Genomic DNA, 21,377 nt, shown 5'->3' with positions numbered 1-21,377 from the left:
AGAGTAAACGAGGGAAAAAACCTAACCTCAAAACAAAAAAGAAATCCGCAAGAATTTCCCACAAAACGGTACACTAAAAAAGTGCACATGTGGCACGCGTCGCCTGGCGCGAGTGTTCTAAAATTAAATCGCTTGTTCGCACGACGACGATGGCGACCATATTGCACATTTCAGTACATGTTTAATTGAGCGTTACGTACACACACACACACACACGCGGACATTTTATGGCGTCACGCACGCACTGACACCAATTTAGTGCCCCGTCCCGGTTTAGAGTGTAATGGTAATATTTACATCCGCGACGGACGATTGATTAATCGACGCGCGCGCTGTACTAAAATGCACTAAAATAAAGCAGAATTGCACTAACGTATTTTTAAACCACGCGCCATTTAAGGACTTGATTAGTCGCGATTAGTCGGTTCGACTAGTCGTGTGCCCGATTGATCGGTTCGCACGCGCCGTTTAAGGGAAATCCCAAAACCGATCGCGAAGAGGGTTGGTCCTAGCTAAAGGAACTCCAAGATTTGGTCTAGGTTTGTGGCGCCCGTTAAGGATGCGCCTCTTCGGAGGATGATACCGACTATAAAAGCTATTGTTCCTGGCCGGAGGACCTCAGTCATTGATAGTACCTGAAGTGTGGCGGTGTAGTGTGCTGTGTGGCTTGGTTGGTTTGAAAGGTTAGCCCTTTTATTATGTGGAAAAAGGTTATGGTGTGACCGGAAGCAGAGACCACGTGGAAGTTTTTTTTTTGAAATTCAAAAGTGATATCAATACAGTGAAATTCTATGATTCATAAACATGATAATTTGCACCTTATAAAAATATACCTAATCAAAACAAATTATCACATGTTGCGTAACAAAAAAATAATGTGCCTAAAGAAATTTTGTAAAGCAAAAGTTATTATTACAAAAATAATAACAATTAATATTGGTTAAAACATATCTTGTTTGATGTTGAATATTGAAATTCAAACTCATTCAATTTACAATCACTAAACATTAAAAAAACAAAATCTCAAAGTCAATATTTGAAATCGGAGCTGAAAATGTTACGCAATTCATGCATTCTAATATAATGAAAGGATGCTTGATTACGTCATGCTGCTTCCATGTGGCTGTATTTAGAAATGATTGATAACTTGGGGAGCTTAAGTGTTGAAACCCTCAAAGAATTTTTGAGATTGAAAACTTATGTAATGTGTCAGCATCAATTATTTGACATAATTATTTTCACGGAAAATTTGTTTTCGAAAATATTTATTTTTTCCGTGTTTTGTTCTACTAAAAATTTTGCTTCCCTTGTTTTATATTTTTCTTGTTTAATTTCTAGTATTTTAATTTGCATCAATCTATTTTTGTTTAAGTTACACAGCAAAAAAAATGTTGAATTTTGGAATATTGAAAAATTGGTTGGTTGAATATTACCTCTTTTTTGAGTAATATTACCTAAAAAATGTGTAAAAATGTTAACCTGATGAATATTTACCAGAAACTGATTAAAATTCCCATAATTTTTTCTGTGTAGTTTCTGATAGTATTTGACTTACTCTACCACCTCCAATCATTACCTTTTGCCTATTTAGTTTTTTCATGTTTTTGCATTCACTTTTTAAATTTTTTGCTTGTTTTCCCAAATTGTAAAAAATGATTAGAGGCATAGCCTGGAACACTACAAAATTACTGCATATTTATGTCCACATAATTTAGAGGAAATGTTAGTATGAAAAACAGCGAAATTTGACCTAAGAAAAAAATACATTTTTAAAAACATTGCCAAAGTCACATTAGACAAGTCACACTTGGAAGTTAAAAATTGCTTAAATTTTTAGAATTCTTCTTTCAAGTGCTTTAGAAAGATTAAAAATTGATTGAAAAATAGATATTTGGCAAATTTTTAAATCGAAGTCCGTCTAGAGGCAGGGTTGGAATGTAGAGGATTAAAGAAAAGAATAATGTCATAAATTTGGAAATATTCATCAATTTTTAGAACTCATTCAATTTAGAAATATTTTTTCAGAAGTTACTGGGCATTGAGCCTACAACAGTTCCAAAGTTAATAATTAGTTCAAATATTTAAAAGTCTTTATGTAATTGAAAATACATTATAAAATGTATTCAATGATTTCTTTAAAAAAATTACAATTTTTTCAATGATTATGTAAAATAGTGTTTTTGCATAGGCATACTGCCCCTGATCGCATAAATGTCCCATATGCATTTTCATCGATTTCGAGTTTTTGATGCAGTTTGGTTCAAAATCGTGTGTTCTTTCAAAAGAGCCTATTACATCCAGTACTTTGTTCTAGAAATCAGGAGGAAATCCAGTTTTTTCGCGAAAGCTTAACACGTAGCCTTATGTATGGGACAAACTTCAAAAGCGTTTTTCTCAGCTTGCTGTTTTTGCATATGGGATATTTATGCGAACATGGGCAGCATAGGCCTTATCTAAGTCTCAACTAAAACCTCATAATTTCCCTTCTTTTAATCTGAAAAGCACATAGATAAATTGATTTTGATTCTGCTGACCAGCTTAATTATTTGTCATACACAAGCCATTTAAATCAAATAATACTTATATGTTTATCAGAAAAAATTAATCATATTACAAATCTTTAATAACTTTAAAGAATAACGTGTAACCTACTTAATTTGCGTAGGTTGCACTCCAGAAGTTTAATTTTTCCATTTCTTTCACTCTGTTTAAATTTTGTAAGAGCCTTTTCCATGTTCAAAACAGTACTTATACTTCATTAATTCGTTCATACATGCCTTCATACAATTTTGATAGCTGCAAAGTCGATGGAGAATATTTGAACAATTCAGAAAGTTGATATGAATTGAAATAGTTTTATTAGAAATCCATTATATATAAAATAAATTGAAAAATAAATAATGAAGAGCTGATAATTTTATAAAAAGTTTTTTTTATCGACCAGCAACTATTTGTTACATTTTAATGGAAAAACACATTTGTGAAAATATTCGATATCTAATAATTTCCAAAAATGCCTAATTTGACAATTTATTTTTCATTAATAACAACTTCAACTTGAAAACTTTTTCATAAAAAATCAAAATACTGTTTTTTATGTATTAACGAATTCTTTGCATGCATATTCTGCTATATATAAGTACAGTGAAACCACTTTTTACGCGGTGCGTAACGTTTTACTAATTTGTAGATTTCTCCGGAACGACGCAACATTTTCGCAATCTTTTGAAAGCAATTTGTAGGTTTTTAAAAAGAGGTTTCTCTGTATTAACAAGTTACAAACATTTTTTAATATCGGAAATATTAATGTTAAAAAATCCTTTGCTCAAAACTGCAACCAAAAAAGTGGTTGAAAGATTCAGTGGAAAAAATCGTTCATTTTACAAACATGCAACTGGAAATGACTTAGACACCATGAGCCTTTTTGTCAAAATTGCTTATTTATTAATTTCTCTAAAAATATTAGTACACTTTTTATTAATTGAACCTCTAACTAAATCACAATTTGATTAAACCAATTGAACAACACCCAATTTTCACCTAAAATGGTCAAATTCCTGGAATTCTGAATTGCGACTCGCAAAGCATAACGTTTATTGAACCTAAACACTTAGATTTTTTACTAAATTCGGTGGACCGAATTTTTAGCTAATGAACAGTTTGGTAAACTGAAAATAACCGAATTTAGTAAAAACTTACCGAAATAAAAAAAAAACTTTTTGGAATTCGGATATGACGTTTATTTTGTTTTATCGAACAACCGATATTTGATTTAAAATTGTCAAACAATTTGAATTAAATAAAATAAATGACATTTTGACAGCTGGTTTACTGATCTAAACTATATCGATTTTTTCAAATAGCAAATTCGGAAAAAAAAAACTCAATGTTTTAGATTTATCAACTAAGTTTTAAGGACTGAGTGCCAATTTCAGCTCTCCAAAGAACTCAATACTGATACATCGGACTCTGCATTTACACAAAATTGTACTAACGGCAAATCCACATTCTCCGGATTTGTTGTCTTTGACTCAGATTTAGCCTTATGGTCCTGACTGATTATGTAAGATGCTCAAATGCATTAAGCTATGAAATTTCTTTAGGAATATTTATCAAAATATTGTGTTTGCACAAAACCAAAACTCTAAAAAACCTAATATAAGAACCAAGCTGACATCCAGGGTTGCCAGGTTGCCAGATAAATCTGGGAATGCCAGATTTTTCAAGTGTCAGCCAGAATAAAGATTCATCCTTCTCAGTGTACTCTGGCATGCCAGATTTTGCCGATTTTAAACAACTTTTTGATTAAAATGGACGAGTTTACTTGAAAATAAAAAAAAAATTGAATGAGTTTTTCTGAGAGGGAATGTTAATTAAACATTTTTGAGGTCATAAAATCAGTTAAACCACCTGAATTCAACATTTTTCAAAATTAATTCATATCCTCCCTCCCCTTCACCATTGAGAATGGTTAGAATTTCGTCAGTTAGTTTTTTAATAGACACATTGCTAGATTTTTCTAATTTTGACCTGGTAACCCTGCTGACATCTCTTTTTCTCCTTTCCCTCATTTCAGTTCCACCACTTCGAAACAAGCTCTCTCTGTTATTTCTCTAAATCTTCGACCCCGCACCTACCCAAAAACTAAACCGCCAAAATGTGTGATGATGATGCGGGAGCACTGGTCGTCGACAACGGATCCGGCATGTGCAAGGCCGGATTCGCCGGTGATGACGCCCCCCGCGCCGTGTTCCCCTCGATCGTTGGCCGACCCCGGCACCAGGGTGTGATGGTCGGTATGGGTAACAAGGACGCGTACGTCGGTGACGAGGCCCAATCCAAGCGAGGTATTCTGACGCTCAAGTATCCGATCGAGCACGGCATCATCACCAACTGGGACGACATGGAGAAGATCTGGCATCACACGTTCTACAACGAGCTGCGAGTGGCGCCCGAGGAACATCCGATTCTGCTGACTGAGGCCCCGCTGAACCCCAAGTCTAACCGCGAGAAGATGACCCAGATCATGTTTGAGACGTTCGCTGCGCCGGCGGCTTACGTGGCCATCCAAGCCGTGCTGTCGCTGTACGCTTCCGGTCGTACCACCGGAGTGGTGCTCGATTCCGGCGATGGTGTCTCGCACACCGTCCCGATCTACGAAGGTTACGCCCTGCCCCATGCCATCCTGCGTATGGATTTGGCCGGTCGCGATCTGACCGACTACCTCATGAAGATCCTCACCGAGCGTGGCTACTCGTTCACGACCACGGCCGAGCGGGAAATCGTGCGTGACATCAAGGAGAAGCTGTGCTACGTCGCGCTCGACTTTGAGCAGGAAATGCAGGCCGCGGCCGCTTCGTCCTCCTCGGAGAAGTCGTATGAACTGCCCGACGGACAGGTCATCACCATCGGTAACGAGCGCTTCCGGGCGCCCGAGGCCCTCTTCCAGCCGTCCTTCCTGGGCATGGAGGCGACCGGTGTACACGAAACCGTGTACAACTCGATCATGCGCTGCGACGTGGACATCCGTAAGGATCTGTACGCCAACAGTGTGCTGTCCGGCGGTACCACCATGTACCCGGGTAAGACGTTTTCACATTCTCATTCATTTGAAATTTCCTAACCTCAAAAAAAAAAAACCTTTCCTCTCCCTCTGCCCCCACAGGTATTGCCGATCGCATGCAGAAGGAAATCACCTCGCTCGCGCCCTCCACCATCAAGATCAAGATCATCGCCCCGCCCGAGCGTAAGTACTCGGTCTGGATCGGCGGCTCCATCCTGGCCTCGCTGTCCACCTTCCAGACGATGTGGATCTCGAAGCAGGAGTACGACGAGGGTGGCCCCGGAATCGTCCACCGCAAGTGCTTCTAAGCCGCCTCCGGTCAACGTGGCGAAGAAGGAGGAGCTTCTCCAACAATTACTTGAACAATTACCAATACTACCAGAAGACACAACAAGGATTGGTGACCAGGAACAACAACAACTACAACAACAACAGCACAAGAAACATCATAAACAACAACAACAACAACAAAAGAAGCAGCAGCAGCAGCAGTGTGGTGATGGTGGTGGTGAAAACAAAAGTGGGCAGTGCTGCGGCGGCCATGTCCGTGACGGTCGTGGCGACGGCCCAAACTGTCCCAGTAATGGCGTCGGCGTCCCACTCTCGTGTGGTGGCGCAACAACTACAACATCAACAATCGCTCGTGTTCATTTTTATCTATCGTTTAACATTTTTTCTTTTGGAAATATATTTTGTATGCATCTATCTGTAAGAAGGGAGGAGGTTGATGTTTTTATTATTATTTTCTTGCGAAACAAAAAAGAAAAAGAACCCATGTCCAAATAATCTTTGCTAGCAATAAGAAGCATTGGGTTTCCACTTAGTGATTCAATTCTTGGGAATCGCAACCGTCGTAAACATGCGTTCTTGGAATCATTAAAAAAAAAAACTTTTTGATTCTTTGAGCACGTCACCACGTTTCATTTAGATATACAGCTTTTATTGAAGTAAAATTGAACAAGACGTTCAATTTCCCCCATTTTGTTGATTCCTTGAATATTTTCTTCTAATTTTATTTCTGTAGCCAAATTGAACTGTCAAAGTTGGGCATAAAGTAAACATTATAACTAGATTTTTTTAATTCTTTCTGATTGACTTTTTTCAGACAAATAAAAATAGCCTAAAGTTTAATGACCAACATTCTTTGAAATACCACCGAAATTGGCTTTAAACTGGCTGATATTTTTTTAATTTTCACATGAGTCTGGAAAAGGCATAGATCGAGATTTGAGACCTTCGATTTAACCTCAAAAATTCAATCAAAAATAAAATATGTTTTTTTGCAAAATTTTATTTCATGATTTGAAATTTAACAACTAATTTCTTTGTTCTTGCATCTTCCTCCTAATTTTAACACAAATCAGGTAACATTTATTCAACAATCTTTTGATTGGAGCAACATTGAAAATTGATTGTACGAGTCATTTTACCACAACTGTACACAAAAAAAGTACAGAAACAGATTATTTATACTATCAAAACAGGCAGGTATCCTGGATATCAACAAAAAATGGACCACCCCTTTTTGGCACTGCGCCTAATTTTTGCGATTTTCTTTGATTTTTTTCAAAAAACCTCTGTTTTAAAATAACCAAAAACTGCTAAAACAAAACTCAACCACTTGTTATGAAGAAAATTGAACGATGAATCGAATGGCGTCATCAAATTTTTCATTAGAATTAAATTTGGATGCAACAATGGACTTTGTTTATACATTTTTAAAATGAATTTCAAATAATTTAAAACTGTGAAACATGTTTTAAGCGATTTTTTGTTATTATTGTCTTTATTGCTTTTAAACAATAACAACATATCTGACAACTTTTATTTGTTTTCTCTCCACTTCAAAAAATACCCAATTTTTTGTTGAAATGACAAGAAAAATTGATGATTTTGGAAAACCTGAAGACATATCCTCTGGTTTGATTCTTTAGTCAATAATAAGTAACTGTGCCAATTTTGAGCCAAATCGGTTAAGGGGTTACTTACATGTAGAAAAACACAAAATTTCATATTTCAGAAAAAAATATTAAATCCACTTGAAAGATTATATTCAATCACTCCTGAAAGTATCATGAAGATATTTCATGATTAAACTGAGTAAGAGGCGATTTACGCTCAACATTTTACCATGCGCAAAGCGAACTGTCAAACTTTGTGAGCATTTTTCTCTGAACCCCGAGTTGATTTACAGGTGCCACGATATTTCGAGATGGGATGGACCAAATTGGCTGAAATTTGGAGTGAAGACTCCAAAAACACATTCCGTTTGCATGACGAAGTCCGATTTTGAAATTTTGCATTTTAAAAAATACAAAAATCAAAAACTGACAACTTTTTATATGAAAAAACATAGAAATATGTTCATATTTTTTTCAAATAAACTTTTTGAAAATCTGGCTTCATCATGCACAGAGGTCCAGTTTAACGAGTCTTCTCCAAAATTTTGAGCCGATTCGGCCAAAACTGTGAGGAAGTAACGTGGCATCCGTTTTTGAAACTGCTAACTTAAAATAGCTACAGTATGTAAAAAAAGTATTTACACCCCTTGGGCACTATGCACATTTTGTGATGAAACATGTAAACAATTTAATGTTGACATAAACCTAGTACTACGTTTTGTTCAGAAACTCATGCCGAAAATTTTGCTGCAAAAAGCTCATGAAAAGATGTTTTCTATAAAAAGTTATATAACAAATACTATTACAAAAATAAAAAAGGTGCAAAAAAAGTTTGTACACCTTTCGAAAAATTAACATAAATAAAGTTATTTGTTGACAAATCACCATAAATCCTGTCTCCCAACTCCAAATAGGCATCCTTGACTGATTAAAAAAATAATTTGGATTGATTATAAAGTTTACTAATTACTTAGTATAAAAGTTTATATAACTCTGGAAATTCTATATAAAACTTATCTAAACTTTATTTTGCAAACTTTCAATTTAACTAAATGTCAATATATTACCATAGAATTGCTAAATAAACATTTTGGAGTGGGTATAACACCGTTTTGGGGGTCTTTGTATCGCTAGAATAGATTTTTCGTTGGAATTTCGTACCAACCCGGAATTACGTCGTCGAAAAATCCGCCGGCATTCGAACCGGTCCACAATTCACAAGTTAACCTATGTGGCATCGGAAAGGGCATAAAATTTCCGATCTTTTGATACCCATACATCTAGGTTTTCTATAAAACCCACGTTTTTAAATACCTGGGCAAAAAGTAAGTTTGATCCACGAGAACAAAAATTACGAAATTCCATACATTTTTGGCAGATTGCTCAAACGAAACCATAACAACGTTTTTGCCTAGGTATTTAAAAACGTGGGTTTTATAGAAAACCTAGATGTCTGGGTATCAAAAGATCGGAAATTTTATGCCCTTTCCGATGCCACATAGGTTGACTTGTTAATTGTGGACCGGTTCGAATGCCGGCGGATTTTCCGACGACGTAATTCCGGGTTGGTACGAAATTCCAACGAAAAATCTATTCTATCGATACAAAGACCCCCAAAACGGTGTTATACCCACTCCAGAATGTTTATTTAGCAATTCTATGGTAATATATTGACATTTAGTTAAATTGAAAGTTTGCAAAATTAAGTTTAGATAAGTTTTATTTAGAATTTCCAGAGTTATATAAACTTTTATACTAAGTAATTAGTAAACTTTATATTCAATCCAAATTATATTTTTAATCAGTCAAGGATGCCTATTTGGAGTTGGGAGACTGGATTTATGGTGATTTGTCAACAAATAACTTTATTTATGTTAATTTTTCGAAAGGTGTACAAACTTTTTTTGCACCTTTTTTATTTTTGTAATAGTATTTGTTATATAACTTTTTATAGAAAACATCTTTTCATGAGCTTTTTGCAGCAAAATTTTCGGCATGAGTTTCTGAACAAAACGTAGTACTAGGTTTATGTCAACATTAAATTGTTTACATGTTTCATCACAAAATGTGCATAGTGCCCAAGGGGTGTAAATACTTTTTTTACATACTGTATATCTCGGCAATTATACAACCAAATTTCTAATAATTTATTTTAATAATAGTTGAAAATAAATATTTTAATGCCCTGAAAAGAGATTAAAAAAAAGTTTAAGTGTATGCTCAAACCAATCTCTGACATTTTTGCCGATTTACATGTATGTAACCCCTTAAGGTTCAGGGGTCGCTTTTTATCGTTGAAGTTTATATTGGGAAAATTTGTGGGGAAAAACATCACTTCAGGATTTTGGCAGCAGGTGGCGCTGGGCTCGCCCAAAATTGTCCAAGTGTGAGATTCTTCTAGGAAATTTAATTTCCTACAACTTTGTCAAAGGGTGCAAGAAGATCCGAGTTGATCCTGAAGGGTTATTAGCAATGCGATGAAATGAAATCGGCTTATATATTTGCATCTATATAAGGGGTACACATACAGTATATAAGAAAATACTTTTTACTAAAAAAAAATCACCAAAAATCAGGATCAACTCGGATCGTTTCGTACTCTTGGACAAAGTTGTAGGAAATTAAATTTTCTTCACACTTGGACAATTTTGGGCGAGATCCACGCTACCTGGCAGAAAAATACTTAAACGATATTTTCTGCATACATTTGTACGATTTTTCCATATAAACTTCAACAATAAAATGCGACCCCTTAACCTTAACCGATTTGGTTTGAAATTGGCACAGATACTTATTTTTACCTAAGGAATCGAATCAGAGGGTATCCCTGATGTCGATTTTTTTATTGTCACCATATTGTATACTCTTTAAAAAATATTCTTAAACGCTTTTCTTGCATTTTTTCATCCACTTGGAAACTTTCGGGCTTTTTAAAAATTGTTAAAATTAGTCAGTACAGATCAGAAACAGATGTATCATGTATGAACTCATGAATTATTGTTATTGTGCATTTTTTTACAATAGCAAAACTGTTATTATTCATTTGAATTGCAGTTTAATATTTTTTCATTCTTTTCATAAAAAATAAGCAAATTGAGGTTTTGCAGCGCGCCTGTGTTTCAAATGTAGGTGGCGCCAAAATGAGGTTACTTGCCAAAAATCGTATTTCTTTCTGCTGGATTGAAGAACAAAATCGCTTATTTCTCAGGATTCCCTGCATCAATCTTAATGAAACTGGTTGCAAAAGACGAGAATTTTTTTGCTTCAAAATAGTGAATATCATTTTTTGGGCACGCAAAAATTTGTAACCTTTTTCTTTAAAAAACATGTTTTGGAACACGAAAAAATGAGTTTCCCCGTATATATCAATGAAATAAACAGTTATATAGTTGATAACAGATATGTTAACTTATATTCAACAATTTTTATTGATTTTTGACAGACTTTCTTGCCAAATAGTCCAAATTACTATCTTTTTCTAAATTTACAGTTTTCTCATAGAAAAATCAAACAAATATTGGAAAGTTGTAGACCAAATTGTTGGAAATAATTTTTCTCATCTGAATCCAGCATAAGTTTTATAAAAATGTTGATAATGAAGCAAAAACACATTTTCTCAGAAAATCATAGGTTTACGCTATTTGTTCATAGGTGGCGACATGTGTCTTTTAGCTTTGCTGCAAATTCTCTATTGAGTTTTTTAACCTTATTGAGCAATAGTTTTATCATCATACGATAATGATAAAATTATCGTTTTTATCGTATCGTATACGAATAACGATGATTATATCGGCAATAGGATACAAACAATAACCAACAATCACTTATTTAAATTAACTTTTCAAAGAATGCATTCTGCTAAAACGCTCAACCAAACCACAACTTTTCAAAATTAATTTACAAGCTGTAAATTAAACCTTTGTTTTGACATTGTTGTAATTTAAAAACTAAAAGAAATCAAAAATATTCACTAAATTTGGTATTTTTGCAAGAAGTATGACATTTTCAAAGGACGCGACATCAAACGACATTTTCAAACGAAGTTTTAAGCACATTAGTGTTTTTAAATTATTGAACTGAGATAAAGATAGAATTATTATCTGAATCTCACTAAAATAAGGCCATCGTTAATAACCTCTCCCCCCGTTAACCTTAACCAGTCCTTAAGGACAACAACTTTGATTTTTTTTGTAATAGTCGTTTCTATTTGATGGTTGATGTACAAACAATTTTAAACAATATTTTAAAATTGTTGTTAGAATAATAATCCATAAAAAAATTTAACGTGAATATAAAAAAAATGAAAATAATGATCCAACAATCCATGCAAAAATTATAGTAAAAATTAAATCGAATGATAAAAACAAATTTCAACAGATCTATAGGTGAGAATATTTAAACTTTTCATTCCCTGAAAACATCAACAACTTATATTTCAATTAATTTATTCAACCCTCTAAAACCTCACCCCGCCTTAAGACGGGCTTCGATTTAAAAAATCGCCAAAAATCAATTTTCTTTACAAATTTTTGATCTTTAAAAAGCATTTGAAAGAAGAACTCTTAAAATTTTATCAAATTTATGTGTTGGAAGTTTTACTTGTTTTATGTGACTTTGCCAATGTTTTTAAAAGTGTTAGTTTTTTAGGGGTCAACTTTGGCTGTGCTTATTACTAACATTTCCTATATTTTAAGTAAAAAAACCCGATTTAATCCCACCTGGGGTGAGATAGAGCCTTTCTTACAAAAGGAAGTTAACGGCAGTTGATTTTTTTTTTATTTTTTTTTTCAAAGAAATAGCAATATAAAGAATGGTCCATTCATAATACAATTCGAAACTCAACCATATTTTTTCATATAACTGAAAAGCGCTGGTTTTTGCCCCATTTGCCATGGCCGGTTGTAAACTGTGCTCGCACACAAGCATTTTCGATTTTTTAAATCAGAACACATTGTTTTTGAGACAGAGAATTAGCTCACAATTTGCGATGTTCGTAATGTTTTCTGCATATCGCTAAATTGTTCGTATTCTCTGAGTGTTTTTTTGCACTTTTCAAAATATTAAAAATTAACGAGAAAACAAAATAATTCCGTCTTGCTCCAATGCGTTAAAGTGGTTACAAAATAACTGGCAGAAAGTGTTTCAACACCCGAGAATTTGCCGTGTTGTAAACAACGATGTAACAGTAAAGCCGCATAAATGTTCTTGAAAGCTTTGAAACGCCTACTGTAATTCACTAAACTGTCATTTAGGCGTTAGGCAAAATTGAGAGCTTTCAATAAGCAAGCATTTAGGCGTTTTTGGGATTGGGAAGCATACAACGACTGAGCGCTCGGTGGGACTTCACTACGACAAACGCAAACGTACCGAATAAACCACCGTGGTGCGCTGGTACGATGAACAAAAATACTAATACACAAAAAGGCTAGTACCGAAGCTATAAAACCAAACCCGCGATGTGAGTTGTCACTGGCACATGGAAAGCTTGAACGCTTCCCAGAAATTCGTTCGCTCAGAGTTCGATCAGAGAATGAGCAAAACAAAAAAGAAAGGCAAAAGAATGAGCATGAGGCTTCAGAACAGATAGCTGCTTGCGTCTAGTTTGCGTTAACTGAAGCTTAGCATAGAAAATAATGATAGGCGATGTGTGATGAACGAGCAATCGATAAAGCAACTTGCACTAAAAGGGGGTAATCTAGTATCAAAACTCTATACGCGCCAGCATCACGCGCCAGCATTGCTCGCGTCTGCATGTGAAGCTCAACTTGGCAACTTGTCGACGAGGCGTCGAAAATCGATCGTCCATGATTTTTTGCAGATTTTTCGAATGAATATTTCTCGAGAAATGATTTGGGAACGAAGCTTGATTTGGCGTCGGAGCCAAAAGCAAACACTATACCTTTCTTTAGTAAGAAAGGCAAAAATGGAAATTTTCTAAAATCTGAACGGTAAATCCAAATGAGGTCAAATTTGTTTCAGAACATCGAGTATGGTCTAGATTATGATGTGGAGAAAAAAATTAGATAAAATGCCAAAGGAATAGTTTTGGCATTTGGTGAAAATTGGCTTTTACCTTTTTTAGGGGTTTTTCCCCCTCACAGTGAATTAGTCCACAAGCTGTAAATCAAAAACCACATTACCGACATGGATGAAAATTTGGGAGGATGTAGGGCTGGAAAAATGCAATTTTTTGGACAAATAAACGATTTCAATACTTCAATTTTCGACCGAATTTTCATTTGAAAACCGCCTGATTTGGTGAAAACACACTCCGAGTCCCCATAAAAAATGGATAAATTCAAATTTGGTATGGAACTGGTTCAGGTTCAGCACATCCCCTTTCAAATGCGCCCAAGAGAGCTTAAATCCATAATGTGGGCTCTGAGAAACCCCCTACCACAAAATTGAGCACTTTTTTACCACACACGGACGTCACGCGTGCTCTACAGTAAATTAAGCGCCAAAATTCGGATATTGGAGGTAGACGAATTCTGTCATTGTCAATCGATCGGGCGTCGAAAATCGATCGTCCATGATTTTTTGCAGATTTTTCGAATGAATATTTCTCGAGAAATGATTTGGGAACGAAGCTTGATTTGGCGTCGGAGCCAAAAGCAAACACTATACCTTTCTTTAGTAAGAAAGGCAAAAATGGAAATTTTCTAAAATCTGAACGGTAAATCCAAATGAGGTCAAATTTGTTTCAGAACATCGAGTATGGTCTAGATTATGATGTGGAGAAAAAAAATTAGATAAAATGCCAAAGGAATAGTTTTGGCATTTGGTGAAAATTGGCTTTTACCTTTTTTAGGGGTTTTTCCCACTCACAGTGAATTAGTCCACAAGCTGTAAATCAAAAACCACATTACCGACATGGATGAAAATTTGGGAAGATGTAGGGCTGGAAAAATGCAATTTTTTGGACAAATAAACGATTTCAATACTTCAATTTTCGACCGAATTTTCATTTGAAAACCGCCTGATTTGGTGAAAACACACTCCGAGTCCCCATAAAAAATGGATAAATTCAAATTTGGTATGGAACTGGTTCAGGTTCAGCACATCCCCTTTCAAATGCGCCCAAGAGAGCTTAAATCCATAATGTGGGCTCTGAGAAACCCCCTACCACAAAATTGAGCACTTTTTTACCACACACGGACGTCACGCGTGCTCTACAGTAAATTAAGCGCCAAAATTCGGATATTGGAGGTAGACGAATTCTGTCATTGTCAATCGATCGGGCGTCAAAAATCGATCGTCCATGATTTTTTGCAGATTTTTCGAATGAATATTTCTCGAGAAATGATTTGGGAACGAAGCTTGATTTGGCGTCGGAGCCAAAAGCAAACACTATACCTTTCTTTAGTAAGAAAGGCAAAAAAGTATGCAGTAATTTTTCTAGTGTACCAGACTTTGCCTCTACGCATTTTTTTTTACAATTTATACGATAATAGCTTCATTTTTTTGCAGAAAATGTGAAAAAAGCAAAATATTTAAATATTTGACTATAAAACATAAAAAAAATTAGATAGGCAAAATGTAACCATGCGAGGTGGTAGAATAGGCCACAAACTACCAAAAACAAACGTTAACTAAACAAGATACATTCAAATTTAAATACTTAAAAATGAATCAAGAAAAACATAAAACAAGAGAAGTAAAGTTTTTCGTAAAACAAATGTTGCTTAAAATGACCTCCTGAACACAAAAACAATAAAAAAAAATCTAAAAAAGATAGGGTTAGCATAAAAACTCTCCATTTTCTGATGTTCCAGTTTCCAAAGCAATAGTTTGATTTTTAATTAAAAAAAAATATTTTAAAAATTAAGCTCAAAACCTGATTAAAACTCTACTTATAAAATCATTTCCTATGTCTTTTACCAATGAATCAGCCTTACTTTCAACACAAAAAAATTAAATCCTCAAACTACTTTAAAGTATCTGTTTGAAAATTCTATTATCGTGCCTTTTACTGATAATTTAACCTTAATTTTAAAGTTGCAAAAAGCGTATAAATCATGCTTCAATATGATGAAACAGTCCAGACTCGATAATCGGACCCCATTTTTAGTTAAAATTCAATAATTGATTTTCTAGTGGCAGTGCATTAAATTACAAATGTATTTATCAATATTGCAATATTGCTATTTTGGTCGCCATCTTGGATTTAATTTTTTTCAATCACTTTAGCGTAGTTTTGCGGTCATACAAAAAAAAAGACAACGAAAAATTTTTATTGTTTGATTCAGTTAGGCTGGTACAAATTTTATTTAAAGTTTTTGTCTCTCCCCCTTCAAAATTGGGCCGAAAAATCAGGGGGCGAAATAAAAAATGTTTCGAAATTTTTTAAAATTTCAATGGAAATTTATGTGCAATCAGCTTCAATCAATTTAAAATGCATTCCCCTGCGTGAAGAATAATTTTCAGCATGTTTGGGTTGATTAAAGTTTTTTATAACTTTTGAAAATTTTCGATGTTTAGTATAGCAAAAAGTTTTTTTGCGGTACATTTTTGTTTTCGTCAAATCTAACTTTTTTTCTAAAACTAATGATTGCAAAAAAACTGAACTAGTGTAAAAAGCATTTTAAAACACTTTTTTTGCATTCAAAAGTTGGGACTTGTTATTTCGATAATCCGAAGATTTTTAAAATTTTCAAATTATGCCAAGACCTTCGAATAATCGAGTCTGGAATGTATTTGCATAGGCTTTAACCGAAGATTTAATTATACGAAGTGAAATTGAAAAAAAACAGCAGAAAAAATTGAATAGCTGAAAACTAAACCCCTGAAAACATATTTTTCACCTAAACCAAATCTTAACCACCATCATCGATCACTCCACTATTCCACCTGTGTCGATCCAACCTTCAAAATTTGAAACTTATTTCCATACAAACTATCCTACCGTAATCAGATCCAGCAGACGTGTCCTCCTTTCCTTTCACTGCTCCAGATGCTCGCTTCTCCTTCTTCACCTTTCTTTCTTTCACCCCAAACTCGCCGCGTTAATCCAATGAACTACAACTAGTACACTACACTATTGCCCAATTACACAGCGAGAGAGGTGGTGGCCTTCCATTGAATAGTGGGTGGTCCCCCCAATTGTAACCCTCACACTGAAACACTCTTTTTCCGAAATTCAAACTTTATTTTGTACGCTAACTAGTTTCGAAATTTACTTCAGTATTTTTTTTTTCGAGTTTTGTTTCTTCCAAAAATCACCGCCAAATTCCTCTACTCTGGCAACACTTCCGGTTCTTTCACAATTCCGATTGTGTCGGCTAGTAATTACAGGTAGGTTCGCAGAATCGAACACTTTCCTCGTTCCCGAGCTCGCTTACTCACTCACTTACTCACCAATGATAATTCGCTCGTGAGTGTGAGTTGAGCGCGATTTTTTGCCTTTCTTCCGTCAAACGTGGTAGAACATTCTGCGGTGTCATAATTCAGTGACGTTGGTTTTATGTTCTTCTTTTTTCGGGAAATTTGATCAACTTTTGGGCTTTTGTTAAAGGGGGCACTTTTTTTTCGTTTGGTTTCTTTTGTGCGAAATTTGAACTTTCTCTTCACCTTTTTTTTGACGAGTGCGTTCACTGATACAAACTGACACACACACACTTACGCGCTTAGTAGTTAAGGACAACACGAATATATTGCTTTCGAAACAGGCTAGGAAACGTCGTAAAAACGGAGGGGGTTTGCTTTCGATCGATTAGTGAAACTGCTCCATTCGATAAACAGCGGAGTTGCACATCTAGACGTGACACGAACACCGAAAAAGAAAGATCACAGTGTAATTTCCCCTAAGTAAACCCACAAACTACGAACGCTACCCTTAAAACAATCCTCACTGAAGATCACTGAAGTCACCCTGTCCTAGTAGGCTTTGACAGTTCTGGCGCGCACCTAACCTCAAACCTTCTTCCAGGGCCTACCCGGATGGTGGCGGAGCCGTAGGACCCCCGTGGGACCTCCTCCTTAGCCGAAACGTCATGCTTCTAGCTTTCACCCGGACCAAGTACGACGAAAACAACCGCCGGACCACATGCTCGTGGTGTGAATGTCTGCGACCAACTGTTGACGACTGCTCGGCCGAAGTGGCCCCGGCCTCCAGGTCACTCCAGCGAGTTCTCATCGAGCGCGCATGCGTTGCAATCCGGAACTCATCCGAAGGTAGGAGAACTCACCGACGCGTGAGTGTCCGCCGACTGTTGCTTCGTCGGCGGAATCGTGAGTGACGGTTTGTTTTTGTTTTGAAAAAGTGACACCCCGCGCTGGAGTGGGGGTGACGGGGTTGAAGGGAAAAATCGTAAACTCCGGATTATGATGGCGAAATTTGTAGGTCGTAAATCGGAGCTGGAGAGTGGGAGACATTGAAACTCTTCTCAACTCTCGTTCGGTATTGAAGATGGTGTGGCATGTGTGAAAACCGCATTTGGAGGAATGGTTTTAATTTGTTCGAATGCGAGCGTTGTTGGTTTACGAGTTTTAAGCGGAGACAAGATTGTTGTTTGAAAATTTTATGGCCCGGAATACAGGAAGAATGGCAGTCTGTGCCAAAAATAAGTACTTTTTCCGGGTTTTGAATGTGTTTTTGAGTTTTAAATGACAGTCAGATTCCTGATTCTAATACTTTTTGTTTCAAATGATGTCTTTAAAAAATTGATTGTTACTCGAAACTTTTTTAAATTTATTTTAACTTTGGATTATCAAAGTAATTTTTGTAATATTTTTTTATTTATCTAGTTTTATAATTCATTTCATACTTTTGTAAAACACAAATATGACTTTAGTCACAGCCGAATGGTTTTTCTCCAAAGATTTTATGAATAATAAGTGCTATTCGCTACTCCCACATATTGCAAGCAATTTTTGGTTGTATGCAACAGCGACGAACCACCCTAATTCTCCATACAATCTTTGGAGAAAAGCCGTTCGTCCCTGTTCATTTTTTTTTGGAAAAATCCAAAAAGCACGTGTTTCTGGAAACCCCAAACTTCATGCAATCCCTCGAGTTGAGCCTGCGCAGTCGTTTTTTGTCAAATTTTGGATGTCATTCTTATCGGCGAGAGCCTACGATAACTTATTTAACGTTACTTAATAAAAGATTATTTTTTAAATTTAAATATGGGTATCAAATGGAGGCAAATTATGCAAATTTCTTCAACGTATTAGAACTTTAAGTGTAAAAACATTTTTTTTTACAAAATACCGTTTTTTAAATAGAGTTATTCCTTAGGATTAGGTAACATTTTTTTCGAGATTTTTAATTTTGTATAATTTTGTTTGGATGAAATTATGAACATACAAAAATTATTCGGTTTTCAGATCGATAGATGTCTTCGGCAAAGTACAGAAAAAATAAAAACTATGAAAAAGTATCACGGATTTTCATTGACTTTCAATAACTGGAAAGTTGAATTCCCAAAATACGTATTTTTTAGATTAAATTCAAATGTTGAAATTCTGACTTTTATTTTCAAATATTATATTCATTTTGGAAAAAATCTAAAATTTGTATTTGTCAATTCAGAAATTGTGTTTATTTGCAAAATTATAAAGCAAACGAAAATGAATGAATTTATATTGATAAAGTGTTTTTTTTAAATTAAATGCAGTTTGATTTGATCTTTTTTTTAAATGATCAGTTTTTGCAAATTAAAAATATTTCATGGAGGAGAGCACCCCAGCAAAAACAAAAATCGGAAAGCCTAGATTTTTTTTCTCTTCTTCCGAAAATTTGCTCTTTTTTTCGATTATATATTTTGCAGGTATGCTTTTCCTTCATGATGAAATTTTACCTGAAAATACTAATAACTTGAAAACGCTTTATTTTATTAAATAGTGTGCAAAGTGATATTTTATTTTTTTCTATTATTTTTTTCAAAAATTTATAACTCTGGACTTGCATTATAAATTGTTTTCTTCCGTGCACCTTTTTTATGAAGTCCTTATTACAACCTTCAACTTTGTCGAAAACACCATAACAATCATAAAATCCATTTTGGGAATGGATTTTCTGATCGTTTTCGAATATTTAAATACCCTTGTTTAATTAGAATCCCGCAAAATTGTATGAAAAAACGAATGCTGCAAAATGACTTCTTTTGACATAATGAACGAATCAATTAAAAAAATATGAAGGAAAGTCGATTATAGAATTACACAATACTCATTTTTTTTTGCAATTTCCAACATGGGTATCAATCCATGTGAAATTTTGTATAGATCTTTACTCTAGTAGAACTTGTAGTGTAAAATTATAAAATTTTCATTAAATATCGTTTTGTATAAAAATACTCAAATTTTCCTAATAATGAATTGAAAATTGAAAACTGTTTGGAGAATCCTTACAAAATTTTCTGTCACTTAACAAACATATAAAAAATTTGGAAAATTGAAATATTTTCAAAAGTGTAGGTTAATATTTTGTGGAAAAAATATACTACCCGAGCAGACGGAAATAACTTGGGAATAACGTTTTTTGATATTTGAAAATACTAGGCCAATAACATTTTATGTTATTCATAACAGGATTTGTTATTCGTCGTTATGATTTTTTTGTTATTGGATTGTTATTGTAATAACAGACGAATAACATTTTGAGTTATTCTTCGAACAAATCTTTGTTATTATTTTTTGTTATTTTAACAACTAATCCGATCATCTCAATAACAATTGGCGGTATTCTTCCATAACAAAAAATGTTATTCCAAAGTTGTTTTGGCTTTCAATCAATATCAGACCAATAACAAATTTTGTTATGATAACATAAACTGTTATTTAACCCTTATGCAAAAATGGATTTTACAAGAAGAATCCATAACAATTTCTGTTATTTTAACAGTATTTGTTATTGAAATGGCATGAATTTAGTTATTACCGTCTGATCGGGTATAAACTAAAATCTCTAATGCAAAATATATCCAAAACTGCGTCGCATTCTCATTTGCAGAACATGAAAATTTTAATATTTTCAAAAAATTTATGACATTTTAGTGTTTTACTAATAAAACTCATCATCGTTAATAATTTTAATTTGCAATATTTGATTGAATTACATAACTTAACGTTTTATTTTCAGGATAATTAACAGTGGAATGTTTGACTACATTTTGAAGAAGGGTTAAGAAAATCTTTGAATCAAATTTCTATTGACCAAATATGAGAAATGTTTGATTTTTCTTATAGTTTATAAATAATAAATATTTGATTTATCTTGATATCATAAATTAATTGGGTCCTAAAATGAAGCTTAGATTGCTGATATTATTGTTTACAGCGATAAAGCTTATTTTTCTGAGTACAATGACCCTTTGCACGACCACAAAGAGTTTAAAATGGATTTTTAAATCAATTTTGTAAAATTAACCTCGCGGTCCTTCTTGACAGAAAAGTTCCTACTTGACAGCTCTTTCCAAGGGACCATAGTTGATCCATCGAAAAAATGTTGTCTTGTAATTATTTTTTTTGCGTTAAAATGAAAAAAAAGTGATCAGAAATGGTTTTTGATTCTGTTTTTTACCGTTGTACATAAAAATTGACACAGGGCTTTAGTACCCAATTTCAACACTTATATATTTGAATATAAATTTTCTTAACACTCAAACGCTCGGGTAGTCATTTGACCCTTACTTTTTTTTCTCCTATATAAGTTTTTTTTTTTCAATATAACAAAAAAAACACAGAAAAATGCCAGAAACGATGCAAAACATCAAGGCATCATCCTAATACATCATTCTGAATAGAAACATGACATGGTTAAACCTTCGGGCACCGGAACAGGTTCCAACCGGAAACGGTTCCCTGAACTGATGTCGATTGGTGCCCAACTGGAACCGGCTCCGGTGCCCCGTAGGACTTAACCTCACAGTAAAAAATATTGTAAATTTGGAAGTTGTAATTTTGGAAGG

General features: G+C 34.4%; 2 protein-coding genes across 4 annotated transcripts in view; one reads left to right on the top strand and one right to left on the bottom strand.

The window, feature by feature from the left end:
• Nucleotides 1–21,377, bottom strand: part of LOC120415833 (potassium voltage-gated channel subfamily KQT member 1-like) — a 454,129-nt gene that overhangs the window by 239,155 nt on the left and 193,597 nt on the right. For 2 of the 3 annotated variants that reach the window (XM_039577469.2, XM_039577470.2), the window contains exon 1: nt 16,370–16,779. The exons of the other annotated variant lie outside the window; for it this stretch is intronic. The gene's annotated coding sequence lies outside the window, so the exon portion shown is untranslated. Of the gene's footprint in view, nt 1–16,369; nt 16,780–21,377 lie in introns of those variants that run through there. 3 annotated transcript variants of the gene reach the window in all.
• LOC120415835 (actin, muscle-type A2-like) lies at nt 527–6,283 on the top strand. Its single transcript, XM_039577472.2, has 3 exons — nt 527–683; nt 4,577–5,582; nt 5,666–6,283. Exons 2-3 carry the CDS (start codon nt 4,658–4,660, stop codon nt 5,869–5,871), a joined length of 1,131 nt encoding a protein of 376 aa, XP_039433406.1. The 5' UTR covers nt 527–683; nt 4,577–4,657; the 3' UTR covers nt 5,872–6,283.

This window comes from Culex pipiens, chromosome 2 (genome assembly GCF_016801865.2).
Source record: "Culex pipiens pallens isolate TS chromosome 2, TS_CPP_V2, whole genome shotgun sequence".
Lineage (NCBI taxonomy): Eukaryota > Metazoa > Arthropoda > Insecta > Diptera > Culicidae > Culex > Culex pipiens.
Note: the sequence above shows the minus strand (reverse complement) of the source record. Positions and strands in the feature narration are given on the sequence as shown.